General features: G+C 43.7%; 1 protein-coding gene across 1 annotated transcript in view; it reads left to right on the top strand.

Moving 5' to 3' along the window:
* Positions 1-14,355, top strand: part of UNC5A (unc-5 netrin receptor A) — a 391,034-nt gene that overhangs the window by 115,109 nt on the left and 261,570 nt on the right. Inside the window, exons 5-6 of the mRNA XM_078653214.1 lie at positions 22-202; positions 8,206-8,373. Of these exons, the coding sequence (XP_078509340.1) occupies positions 22-202; positions 8,206-8,373 (349 nt within the window). The remainder of the gene's footprint in view (positions 1-21; positions 203-8,205; positions 8,374-14,355) is intronic.

Below are 14,355 nucleotides of genomic sequence, written 5' to 3'. Positions count from 1 at the left end.
CTTCTTCTCTCCCTCCTCCAGGTTGAATGGCTGAAGAATGAAGACATGGTGGACCCGGCTCTAGATACCAACTTCTACATCACTGTGGGCCACAGTCTGGTAGTGAAGCAAGCCCGGCTGGCTGACACTGGCAACTACACCTGTGTGGCGAAGAACATCGTGGCACGGCGACGTAGCTCCTCAGCCGCCATCATCGTCTATGGTGAGAATGGTCCTCTGTGGTACATGCATCAACCCTTAGCGATAGATGATGGTCCCTTGCATCCCAGGGCATCTGTGACCTATCATTGGCTGTTTTAGCAGCTTATTGAAAGCCTCAGCCATTAATTCAAGCATCTCCTTTGGTGTGCAGCAAGCGAGCATGTCTCATATTTGGACCTCCTCTAGCCCAATGACCAGTCCTGTCTTTTAAAGTGGACAACCAATGTCGAGACAAGACAGTTCTCTTTAGCCAGTCCTGCATCGCTGACAATCTGTAACAGTAGGCCTTCTATAAAGGCGCGTTGTTTGAGAATGTCATCTGGGATTTTACGATGAATTGTCACATCATTCACTGCATGACCCCTTAATGTTGACCGTGCTCTCCATGCAGAGCTCTTCTAGAATCATCTGTATTTTGGGGTAATTTACTTTAATTTCTGAGGGATTTGCGATGTAGCAGTTTCAAGGGATATTTGGATCAGTGTAAGAGGATTGCCCAGTCAATTAGGTAGTTATCTACGCCTCTATTGAGATTGGAATGCCTTTTTCAGAACTCTCTCAAGATAGGCCATTCTGACTGATTAGTGGCCACAGTTCTCAGACCTGGTGCTTTAGAAGGTGCAAACTGTAACTCCTCCGCCGAGGAGTCTAGAATAGAGGTCCGGCCGGGGGCATTAACAGCCCCTGCAATAAGAACCATCTGCCAGTGGTAAGACCAGCCTGAGAACTGTCACCTGGAGTTTAACGCTCCCAAAATGAGATGGTCCCTCCCATCAAGGATGGCTATTGGCGCGTTCACTACAAAATGGTGAAATCCCTTGTGATCAGGGTGATGGACTGCTCCTAGGGTTACCTCTTTGAAAAAGCGACACTCGTCCAAACGCGAAGTCACCCCTTGGCTAAAAACCCCAAAATTAGTCACTCCTTCAGGTTGTGGCATAGAGGTGGCCTCGGAGGTTTTGCTCCCCAAAGATGATATTGAGGCAGATGAGGGTTGAGAAGAGTCTTAATGCTTCCGCTCCAAGAATGCAATGATCCTCATGCTGTCATTCTCGGATGGTGCTACACCTACTGATTAGGATCAAAGATGCTTCCATGGGCTATCTCGCCGAAGGGTGATGCTTCTTTTGTTCACGGCTTTAGGACATCCCTGGAAATACGATGTCCATCAGATGTTGCCGTAGACAATATGGCCTCAGAAGACAAGTGTGTTATAAAGCTGATATGAATTTTGTGAAATTGACCTTTTTCTTGAAGCAAATGCTGTGTTCCAGGTATTTGAATGGATGCACTGTAACCCACATACTTTCCATATATTTATTCTGCCTTCCACTGGCTAAAAAAGAAGTCCAGAACTTCAAAACCACTGTTGACCCATGGCTAATGTTCCCCGGGGGGCAATGCAGGTTGTCCACCTCTGTTGTGATTCCTCTGCTCTGATACACTTCATAATACCAATTTGCATGCAATCTGCTAATTTTATTTGTTTATATAAGCGCTAGAATCGAGCCCTGAAGGGGTGTCTCTGCGCTTAAACGGACTGGAAGACAAGGCAGTGGTTCTTAGCAGTTTAGCAAATACCAAACAGAAAAGTTTTGAGCAATTTTCTGAATCTCAAATGTTTGGAACACTGTCTGAGAGAGAGAGGGAGCTCATTCGAGAGACGAGGGCCAAGATAGGAGCGAGCTTTCCTTCCTAGTCTAGCCCTTCTTATAAAAGGCACTTCCAGGAGACGTTTGCCACTGGAGCGGAGAGATCTTGAGGGGGCATAGAGCATACATTTCTCCGAGAGATAGGAAGGGCCCAGGTTCTGTAGTGCTTTGTGTATAATGCAACAGGTTTTAAACTTGATTTGTTGGCGAATGGGAAGCCAATGGATCTTTACAAGGAGAGGATGGGATGGAGTCCTGGAGGGAGCATTCAGCACCAGCCGTGCTGCTGTGTTTTGAACTACCTGTAGTCTGCTGAGTGAGCTTTCATTGGCCGAGATCAGAAGTCCTTTATCCATTCTGTTAGTAAACATCAATGTAAACACAGGGTCGGACTGTTCTATTTGGCAGTCAGGCAGTGCCCATCCGCTGGTCCAATAAGTGTGTGTGTCAGCCATTTTTGTGGGCTGCTTGGTGGCCTGTTTTACCGTCTGGAAGGTCAGTGTTTACTTTTGAGGTCTCTGATATTAAAACAAACATTGCCTGCAGCAAACTCACGTCCATGCAGTCTTCCATACCTTGGAAAACACTTATACAAGCTAAGTTCAGAATTGTCCCAATTTGCAAACAACGTGCGCTATTTTATCTAATTCACTAATGGGGGCTTCATTTATTTTGGTGCCCAGGCCTATTTTCTGTCCCAGATCGACCATGCGCAAATGGCTTCCTGAATAGCTGCTCAAAGAAAGTGCGGTCAAGGAGAAATTAGAAAGGGGCAGGAGTTTGCCTGGTAAAATGTATGATTCCAAAGCACTCAAAGTTCTTATCACACCTTAAACCCAACAGGAATTTTCCTGATTGATAGAAGATTCCTTCTGACACATATGTTAGGCCACTAAAGGCCCTGCACCCCCATATAGTTTTCAGATGGAAGGGCAGGTTCACAAATATCTCTAGTGAAGAAATTAGTCTAAATTAGTCCCTGACTTACGCTCACTTTGAAATTCACTGAGGACCATATGCACTAACATTCTGTACAGTTAGGTGTCACTTAGGTGGGAAGTAAGTTAGATTTACAAATCCTGTTGATTGAATCATGCGAGGGTGAACGGGAGAAAAGGGGGTGCACAGGGAGGGGGCAGTCATGCAAAGTCTTGTGAACACACTTCAAGCCAATTCTTAATGGATATTAGTTGCCCTTATTTTCTTTGGATTTCCCTGCGCTTAAGTACACATAAACTATCTTGAAAAAGTCAAGACTGAGTTTTGTGGGAAAGGGAAGGGTACATCTAATACATTTTGGTGAGAAGAATATTCTCCTCAGGGAAATATAGTTTACCTTCACAGGAAAAAAGTACATTGGTATAGGCACTTTACCTACATACGTATCAATGCATTTTGTCCGGTACATGTAGGACTCAGGGAAATGTACTACTTCCATAGATTTCCATGAGTACTCCATGTAATAGTTGTGAATCCCTTAACAGCCAGTACTGAGCTCTAAGCATAATAGGTTTTGAGAAGTTCATTTCTGACTCTTAAAAAGATGTCTCTGAATAGTGTCCTGTGCCCTCAGCTCTCCACTTCAAGACTGGGAATATTCAACAGTGCATTGTACAAGCAGCCATGGTGCAGACTGGGGCTACTGCCCCTACAGTGACCCACTCTTGATGTATTCTGCACATCACTCAACTGTGTACAGTATGTTCAACTTGTAAGGCTCAGCTGACTGTGCCCTAAAGTTAGTCCAAGCTCTGCTTCCCTCCAAGGCAGTCTCCTGGTTGGAGTCCTGTAGGTCAAGGTCTCACAGATGCAGGCAGGATAAACCTCCGCCTCCCCGACCCCAACAGGATACCAGGATAAACCCCTGAAAGACATTGATTCTCAGTTTCTTTCCCTCTCCCTCCGCCCAGCCTTTTGAACCTGCTCCTCAATCTATCTATCTATGTATCTATCTATTTATCTATCTATTTATCTATCTATCTATCTATCTATCTATCTATCTATCTGTCTATCTGTCGATCTGTCGATCTGTCTGTCTGTCTGTCTGTCTGTCTATGTATCTATCTATCTTTCTATCCATCTATCTATCTATCTATCTATCTATCTATCTATCTATCTATCTATCTATGTAATTATTTATCTATCAGTCAGTCTGTCTGTCTGTCTTTGTCTGTCTGTCGTGTCTATCTATCTATCTATCTATCAGTCAGTCTGTCTGTCTGTCTATGGGTCTGGCTGTTGTGTCTATCTATCTATCTATCTATCTATCTATCTATCTATCTATCTATCTATCTATCAGTCTGTCTGTCTGTCTGTCTGTCTGTCTGTCTATGTGTCTGTCTGTCGTGTCTATCTATCTATGTATCTATCTTTCAATATATTTATCTATCTTTCTATCTATCTATGTATCTATCTATCTACCTATCTGTCTGTCTGTTTGTCTGTCTGTCTGTCAGTCTATCTATCTATCTTTCTATCTATGTGTCTGTCTATCTATCTATTCATCTATCTATCTATGTGTTTGTCTGCCGTGTCTATCTATCTGTCTGTCTGTCTGTCTGCCTGCCTGCCTGCCTGCCTGCCTGCCTGCCTGCCTGCCTGCCTGCCTGCCTGCCTGCCTGCCTGTCTGTCTGTCTGTCTGTCTGTCTGTCTGTCTGTCTGTCTGTCTGTCTGTCTGTCTGTCTGTCTGTCTGTCTGTCTGTCTGTCTGTCTGTCTGTCTGTCTGTCTGTCTGTCTGTCTGTCTGTCTGTCTGTCTGTCTGTCTGTCGTGTCTATCTATCTATTTATCTATCTATCTAGCTATCTAGCTATCTGTCTATCTACCTTTCTATCTATTCTTATTCGGCCTTCAAGTTTTTTCAATGCAATGTTCTTTCAGGCATAATTGAAATAAAAGTAGGACTCCAGACTTGTACCTTCAGTCAATCCCTGCCCTAGCACTGGCCCATGACTCAGCGAATCCTTTATTAACCCAGGAGACCACAGTGCTCTTTTATTAAGTTGACACTTTTATTCAGCGCAAGTGCACATTGGAGTGCACTTTACAATTTTAACAAACTATACAGGAAATATAGGAACAAAATTGTACGGGGAATTGAGAATTAAGTTAGAGGAGTAGAGAGGGAGTGTGGTCGACTCAGTCGTGGGTGTAAACGCGCAGCTTTCAATAGATCTTAATCGAAGTGCCTTTTGAATACGAAAGAATGTCTGTCTGCTGTTTCAGATGAGATGCAGGTACAATTTGCCTGAAGTGGTCGGATTTTTTTTGTCGGTGATTAATCTTGCCCACCGCTGGGACACTGCTTTCAAGTGAGAGGCGGCGGCTGCAATTCTTGCTAATGCCGCGTTGCCATAACTGATTCTTGAAATTGCTTGAGCACATGCTGCCGATAGGTGTGAAACCATCCATGGAGAGTTCTTAGAGAAATTTGTGGGTCACTATTCTTTTAGATTTTGGTGATTTTAATATCAGTTCTCCTTTCTGTGGATTTAACGTTTGGACGTTTTCGTTCATCCATTTTTCGCATTTCTTTAGACAATAAATGTAAATGTAAATGCCAGCATTTGTAAAGCGCACAGCTACCTCCAACGGAAGTGTCCCGGCGCTGTCCGTATACCACTGTGGAACCCTTTCTGGCTCTTCCCTGTGAAATGTCCACTCCTGGGCATCCCCAAGGTGAAGCCAGGCATCCTTAGCGTTGTTGGGGCCGTTGTGGAGATTAAGCAAGCTATTGCCCAGAGTTGCTGAGTGGGACCCATGATTAGAATAGGCACCGAGGCGAGAATTATCAGGTCCGAGGAAATTGAGCCCAAGACCCGCCGAGGCGGGTATTGAACCCTGGTCCCGGACTAGACCTCTGCATCAGGGTCTGCCGCTCTAACCATTTGAGCCACACTTCTCCACTGGAGGGATTCGATGTCTTCCATGGAGGTAAGCTTCAGATTTAATTGGGGGCTGTCTGGGGTTTGATGTATTTTGAAACTTGTGTCCACGAGGAATACCTGCGTAGTGGTCCCATTTATTGATTGAATAATGTCAAGATAGTATGGAACCATGTGAGGCTCTGTAGGCCACCTCTTTTATTGATGAAATATGCTTGCTCGTTTTTTATTTTGTTTTATATGGCGCAAACTTGACCCGAAGGTATCAGAGCGCTTTACATGAGCACCAATTGCGTTACAGACGGACAGCATTCATTTTAGTTAGGCGTGGGGAGATTAAGTGATTTGCCCAGAATCACAGGATGTCGAGCGTCCCTGCAGAGACTCAAACCCGGTTCCCTAGCTCCGAGGTCGACAGCCCTAGCCGTTAGGCCATATCCTCTCCAGTTTCTGGTAGTTGACTCCTAGCAGCTAAGAACTTGCTAACATCTATTCGGTGTTGTAAAACCTTCAGTTGCATTACAAGATCTCTTGTGTCAAACACTCACTCTAGTTGTACTAACAGGTTGGGTTCTCTGTCCTCCAGCACCCTGTGGATTTCGTTGAGTGCTTTTAGTTAGTTTTGCAGTCCCTGTGTGAAGCCTTTTCTAAAAGTGAAATAAACGGTGGTCGTCCTCAAAGCCATAGCTAGTGAACGAATCGTTGAATTGTAAAAGCGTTAACATCGGTTGGTGTTTTGCAGCATGACTCCTTTTCTGGATTCACATGCTGTGCATTATTCCACCATCTAGTGGTTGGGTCCGATTTCGTTATTTGCCCTGTTGCCTTGTCTTAGGGAGGTTCTGATGATGTCCTGCCGACATGGAACACATTTCTGGGTGTCTGATTTTATGATATTTGCTGTGCTTAGGTCTCTAAAATAGTTACTGAGGTGAAGTTTTGACATTATTATTAGGTTTTTCATCAGATATTTCGTAAAACGATTCCCATGTTTTTACATTTTGGGCCTGATCATTGATCAGATTGAGGAGTTTTACTTTCTCTGGTATTGAAAATCTGATCAGAGTAAAATGAAAGAAGTTCACTGCATTTTTCAGCCGATCAGGAGAGGGAATCTTTACCTTTTGCACCCAGGGCTGGCTCTAGGGCGGTACGACCGGTGCAACCACACCTGGTGATGACTTTAATGAAGCGTCGAATATGCAAGTTTAATTTGATTTTAAAAGCACCTGCGGCAGTGTTCCTTGCCTCCAGCCATGTTCAGGCAACAATAAAAATGTCAAGATAACTCTGATGATTACTGATCTTCCTAGCGGGAGATCTGAGTTTTGTCTAGTTGACGTTTGACTGATCAGGGGCGCAGGGGATTAATATGCCTACTGCCATAAAGGTGTACCTTGCAGATCACAAAGTGCATATAATGTAAATAGGTCAGTGGGTTACTTTTTTTGTAAGAGCCATTATTTTGTTAATTGCAGTTTATAAGTTAAAATCCAAATATAGAATGGTGACTTTTTATTTTTTTATTAACGGCCATCGAAGAACTGCATGCCGACTGCAAGGTATAGATTATAGCATAGATTAATGTTGCAAAAAGGGTTCATTTGGGTAATAATTGATTCTTTATTATTAAAGAGAACCTCCAACTATGGTGTTCCATTTTTAACTCTTCTCCAGACCAAGCACTCTTAAACTACACTGCTTACCAGTATGGATGACATGTCACTCCTACACCCTGTAGTCCTCTGGCTTATGTAACAATTCGTATAAACTGATTCACACACGTATGATTGATTGTCTCTGTGTAATCTGAGTGTGACACCCTTCACTGGTATGAGTGGCGCTACTTAACTAATTAAATGCATCTGAAAGAGAGTGGTCATGGCGCCTTGAGGGGCACTGTTAAAAGTTGGTGGTGAGGGAATCCATGATGGAGGTGCTCACCGCCTCTACCACGGATGGGGGGGGCGCCAACAAACATTGTCGCACCGGATGCCACCAGCGCTAAAGCCAGCCCTGTTTGCATCCATGATCTCATGAATGAATTGGAATAGTAGCATCTGTCGCTCTGTGCAGCTCTCATTGTTTTATGTGCACCCTAGTAGTCGGCCTGATCAGTTGTAACATTAAAGACCCACCTCCACTCGAATCAGGCGCGTTTAGGCTCAGTCACAAATCCCCCAAAGCCACTGGCTCTTGAGGCAGATTGTGATCTTGAGAAGACCCAAAGTCTGTTTTATCATCGCCCAGTAGGACAGGCAAGAGTCAGGCAATCTATGAGGCCAGAACAGCCTGCCTGTCACACGCCCATCCATTCAGAAATGATGGGTCTAGATATAAAGTATTTATTGGTCCCTTTCTCATATTATTAATAGGATGATGTCTTGGAGTCTATGGGGTGTCAGAGTAATGCCTGCCCTCTGTCTGCCACCCATCTCACCAATTTTTTGCTTTCTCTGTCCCTTGCCAGTGAATGGCGGCTGGTCCACCTGGACAGAATGGTCTCCCTGCAGCACCAGCTGTGGACGAGGGTGGCAGAAACGGACTCGCACCTGCACCAACCCGGCACCCCTCAACGGAGGGGCCTTCTGCGAGGGGCAGAATGTCCAGAAAACAGCCTGTACAACCTTGTGTCCAGGTACCCGCTCCTAGCCGCTCTTTGGGGTTAGCGGGCCCAGACGCCTCACCTCTCCGTCACGTGCCTCACGCCCTTCCCTTGGCTCATCGCTTCACCTCTATGATGTCAATGGCGTACCATTCCTCTGCATGGCTGTCAATATCTAGTCATAACCCCCTTCTATTTGACATGGCGCTTCTCTGTACCCCTGTTCTACTTTTTCTCTCTGCTCTGCCTGTAGCTCAGCCAACCCTGCTTCCTTGCACTGCTTGTTTCCCAGAAGACCTTGCTTTCTGCTCTGCCTATTTCCCGAGAGATCTTGTTTTGTTTTTCAGCAGCTCTGACACCTTCCTCTGCCACTTTTCTAGCACACCTTAATTCATGTACAGCCTTTTTCATAAAATACCTTACTCAGCATGCTTAAGAGCAGCCCTCGCTTCCCGCTCTGCTATTTCCCAGCAGACATTAATCCTTACAACAGATCTGCCGGTTTCCAAGAAAACATTGTACAGTTCTCTATTTGTATCCCATCAGACCTGTATGCCTGCTCTGGCTGTTTGGTGCCTAATCATTCTGAAATCTCTTGCTCTCCTACCTTTCATTTGCTTGCCCCGCTCTGTTGACTGCCGCTTGCTGCTTGTGAATTCCATCCTCCCGCTATCTAGGCGCTACATCCAGCTAACACACAGCCATCTTCTGATATTACATATGCAGTGGATCTGTGGCATCTCCAAGAGTTATTCTATACTTGTATTTATAAAATGAATAGTCTACCATTTATATAACCATGTGATTGGAACCATATTGAATTTACATTTTGATCATTTCTGTGCGCATTCAGCAGCCCTTCCCATTGCAAAAAGGAGCAGCATCTTCATTTGAGATTTAAACATAGCAGTAGTTCTGTTAATCTTATTTTTATTGGATGCATCAGCATGGGTAGTAAATAGAATTAAGTTGTTTTGGAAGCCATCACGATTAATGCAGTAATTTTCCACCTTGTACACTGGATGAGTCCACCACGTGGATGCCTCTTGCACAAGAGAAGCAGTGCCTGTTTAGATGCTAAGATGTCTAATAAAGCACCAGAGGTGAAATTCACTGGTAAGAAACATTAAGTGTACCAGTAGAGGAGCTATCCTTTCATGGCTGGTAGAGCCCTATACGACCGCGGCGTAAAAGGCCTGATATGGTGGCGGTGTCTATCAGACACCGCCAGCCATATTAGGATGGCCTGGGAGGAATGCCTTTGCCACGAAAAGGCATACGGTTCCTGCTTTGGGGGCCCGTTGCTGGCCCCTAGGGTGAAGGGGGGTGCACATGGGGGATACCTATGGTACCCCCATGCGTTTCACAGCACAACATGGCAGGCACCGCGCGGTGCCTGTCATGTTGTGCTGTGAAACACACAACAAGCATTTTTCACATTGCGGCGGCCGGAGCTTTAAGCACCGTCCGCCGCAATGTTAAAAATGCGGGATGCACCCGCCACTGTGGCGGGTGCATCCTAATTGGGGGCATGGGTCCTCCACCCTTGTGGCGGACGGTACCTGCCCCCGACAGGATGGCGGACGGACTTTGTCCGTCCGCCATCCTAATGGACCCCATAGTTGGGAGAGCCTGCAGGGTTGGTGGGAATCTTTAAATTTGGGTGATGGGATGTCAGTCAGAGTGACGGTGATTTACTCTGCTGTCCTGACCGACATCACTCAGTCTTCCAAACTCTAAATCCAACCCTATGATATTAATATTGTTATTAATTATCCTCCTGGATGACCAGCAGTGAGGCTATGATGGGCACATCTAAGGACTTCTTTCTGCACTGATTTAGTTTCCGCCTTGACTAATTTATTTTCTCACACTAAATTTACTTCTGCTTGATACTGCTCTGGTTATTCATTTGAATGTTTTAGTAAATTTTTGTGAAAGGGTAGTTCTTTAATTATTTCATGTTATCATTCTCTTCGTGTATGATAATTGATTCTACAATCTGAAATTTCCAAATAATCTCGTAAATCCATTAATTCGTCTTAATAATGCATCTGCTTTAGCATTCTTACAACCTGAATGAAAACTGTTGATGAAATATATTATTAGAGAAAATAGCACAAATGTATCATTTTATTAACTGACACATTCGCTGTATACTGTATATTAGGATGCTCAGCTACTATTTTAAACACATTTCTGCATCTCTCAAGTTATTTCTCCAATGGCTGCTGGCTTCTTTTGTATAATAATATTGGACTTTTTACCTAAATAAAATTGTTAGGCGAAACTGGTGTTATTTATGTGTGGGGAAATACCACACAATGTAAGTTTTGCAGCTTAAAATGGGATACAACATATAATATTGTTGTATTATCCCACATTCCAAACTGTGGCACTCAAAATACTGCACACAGTATTTATTGCATCCAGCAGTATCAATGATTTACTGCTGGCTGTACTACTTTCTAAGCTCCAGGACAATGTTAATGCTGCCCTTAGAGTAATTACACTCAGCATAATTAGATTGTCTTGAGAAGAATGCAACAGGCTGCATGTGGCCATCTTACTAGGTCACCCTAATTACTTTATTTGAAGCATCAGCTTCAGGACAGAGTTTTAAGAATGGCCTGGCTGATGCAGTACTGATAGCAAGTAAAACGCTTTTTTCAATTTCTGAAATGGCATTTCGTCATCCATGTCCCTGATCAACGTCATTCTTTTAAGTTAATGGCATCATTTACCCACTAACATTGAATAGCCAGAGATAAATCTCTGATACTAATTAATGAATCCCAATCTGATCTAATTTTTCTTAATATTGCATGGTTCTCCCCAATCTTGTAAAGGGTTCACTTTAGATTGATCGATGCCCACTCTCCCAAGTGATAGGAAATAACCTAATAAATGAATCGGCTAAATTAGAAATGTATATTTCTCGACTTTAGCACACTTGTCGTAACACATGTATCCTCTATGACATCATCGCCAAACATTTTTTAACTTCTCTGAATCAGACTTTTGAAAAGATCAACACCCCATTCAGATAAATGACCACAAAAACGTCTAAATCAGGCTTCTCCGGCGACTAGCTCATGAGCTATGGTAGAGCTCCAGCTCTCCGGCTACCTGTAAGTAGGTCTCCTGTGTGCAGTCCACCCTACTAAATTAGAGGATTTTGCACAGTTGAATTAATATAAGTATACCAAAGTTGAGTGTAATCAAGATGACATTTTGTGTAATTGCAGAACTCATAAGCGATGTTCGGAGAAAAATGGGTACATTTTCAAAATATATTAAAAGCTGATATTTGAGTGACAAATCGTGTGCCTTTTGGGAGACATAACTAATTTATTACCTTTGTACCGGGGGCGTTGTGGTCATAACTATTATGTTTTACTCATGTAGAGATTCTCAAAATTGGCAAATCCTTTTCTATATTGCTGCTGGTAACCCTGCCTGATGCACTTAGATAATCCCTGCTGTTAAACTTCTGTGGTGGCCATTAATGTAATCTGAATGGTTTGGTCACTATTACAACAATACAAATGTTAGTTGCTCAGCATGATTTTCATCTAACATTAGTAGCTCTTATTAGTAAAAAGGTTGGAGACCCCTCTTCTCAATAATCCCTAACAACTTTGTGATCTATTAGCACCAAACTTGTGCTAGCCCATTGTAGGCCAACAGCTATAAGATGTTATGTTATGGAATTTAATGAGCGAGCCAATACCGAGAAGGTATCCTGGTGCTAAAGAGACTACTACTGATAATAGCCTAGATTAGCGGTCAGACCATGTGTCAGACACCCACTGTTAATGGTGCAGCATCATAAGAAACCCTACAAAACCAGGACAGTATCACAGAGAGTAAAGCCAGGTCTTCAAGGCTTTCCTAGTTTGAAGCAATACAGACATGCAAGGTTATAGGAAAGGTATTCCGCTGTTTAGCAGCTGCCACAGAGAACGCCCTGCATCTGGTTCGTACCTGCTTAAATCTGGGAATAGATAGAAGGAAGACATCCTCTGTATAAAGTGAGTGACCTGGGATGTAATAATAAACTTTTTTCGCAAGTATACAGGTCCAGATGATGTAGCGCCCTATGCACTAAGCGGAAGGTTTTAAATGTAACCCTCTTTACCACTGAAAGCCATTGAGGGAGCCAAGGGTAGAGGATGCAGATGCATAGATAGGCAGTCCAAGGGCTAGTTTAGCCTTAACGTTTTGGATATGCTGAAGCTTCTTGAGCACACTGGACGTGACACCTAAAAAATATGAAATTACAATAGTCAAGACGACTAAGGATGGCAGCCTGGACTAAGATGTGATGAGCCTGTGAACAGAGCAGTGGAACAATTTTTTATCAGCACCCTCAGATGGAAACAAGGGCAGGTCAGAAGGTTGCCCTGCCTATCCCAGGACAGGCTCCCCTCCAAGTAAAAACCTAGATTAGATTCTTAACAAACTTTGCTGAATTAGGAGGTTGGACCAGGATAAAGGCCATAAAAGAGAGGGACAGGGATTGTCTGCTATGGACCCAGAAAACCAGAGTACCTTTCTTGTCTGAATTAAATTTTCAAGGCGTTGAACTGCAGACAGGAAGTAACAGAGGTTATACACTAATGGAACATGTCTAAAGGAGCCAGCCCTTGTTTGTCAAAGACAATTATTAACTAGGAGTCATCAGCAGATTTCATTCACATTATACGCAGAAACCTGATCACTAGTCAAGGGCCGGATGTAAATATTAAAAAGGGTCCAGCTTAGTGCAGACCCCTTTGGTATGCCTTGACCCAATGCCTTTCATGCTGACCCGTAAGGAGGGAGATAAATAGCTTGATGCCCGTCCTCAAGATAGGCTTGAAACCACTTAGGTGCTGTTCCCCCCAATTCCAACCTTGGCAAGTCTGGTCAACAAGATGGAATGTGATACAGTATTGAATGCTGCAGACAGATCAAGAAGGACTGATGCAGCTGGATTTGCCTTGTCCACTGGCATTGCTAGGTCATTGAGAGAGCACAAGTTTGAAAAAAATGTATAAGTACACCATATTTACAAGCACGTAGTTAGTTTAACATGTTTTGCACACGAGTGGTTTATATTCAATAGCGAAATGTATAGAATGTTTAGTAGAGTAACCATAATTATAACGGTGTGAGATTAAATGTAGAAATGTTGGAGTATATGTGAAAACCTCATGGTTCTCTCATGTTAAAAGAGTCATGTCCGAATTAAATGTAACTTGGATTCCAGTATTTTGTGTAGGCCTTAGGGCAATTCACAGCAAACCTGAACGTGCTGCTAAAATGATGTGAGATAAAGTTGACATGGTTCTTTCAAAATGTACTATTGAACTTAGGGTTAAAAGTATATGCTTTATAGATGTGTTATTTTAGAAACGTATGCTAGTTAAGAATGTTTGCTGTTTAAATCAAGTTAACGTTTTAAGAGTGCAGGAACTTGCTGCATGTAAATCAAGTAGGCCAGAACAGATAATGTCATGTAGTTTAAATCGTCATGTGCTCGTTAGAGGAGAGGTCGTGAGGTGTCCAGTATGGAGCTCTGAGAGTGTTTTATGGCCTAAGATATGGTGAAGTCTGGAATTTGAGGCCCACTGCAGGACGAGCTGTATGCAGGTGCGAGGGTCCTAATCAGCTCGAATGAAAGGGACTTTGTTCAGTGGCGCCTTGCGCAGGCCTGTAGGAGTTTCCAGGAATTTCAGGGGGTATCAGCGCACGGAAGAAGCCGCCTGGGAACCAAGGCCAACTTTAACGAGGGTCTTCAAGAGTACCATCATGGAGTTTGCCGCGGAAAGATGTACCACGTGAGGGGCGTCCCAAGGGGCGTTTCTATTGGAAATGTGATTTGGTATTAGGGAAAGTGACCCGGGAGGAGAGCAGAGCAGATGATTTTGGGAGCCTAAGGAAGCGGATGGGTAGGCAGATAGACTGATCAGGAGAGACCCATTATCAGAGAAGAGACAAAGAGAAGTGCGTGATCTTCTTAGGAAATCA

The sequence above is a fragment of the Lissotriton helveticus genome, chromosome 7, assembly GCF_964261635.1.
Source record: "Lissotriton helveticus chromosome 7, aLisHel1.1, whole genome shotgun sequence".
Classification (NCBI taxonomy): domain Eukaryota; kingdom Metazoa; phylum Chordata; class Amphibia; order Caudata; family Salamandridae; genus Lissotriton; species Lissotriton helveticus.
This window is presented reverse-complemented; position numbering and strand designations above follow the sequence as displayed.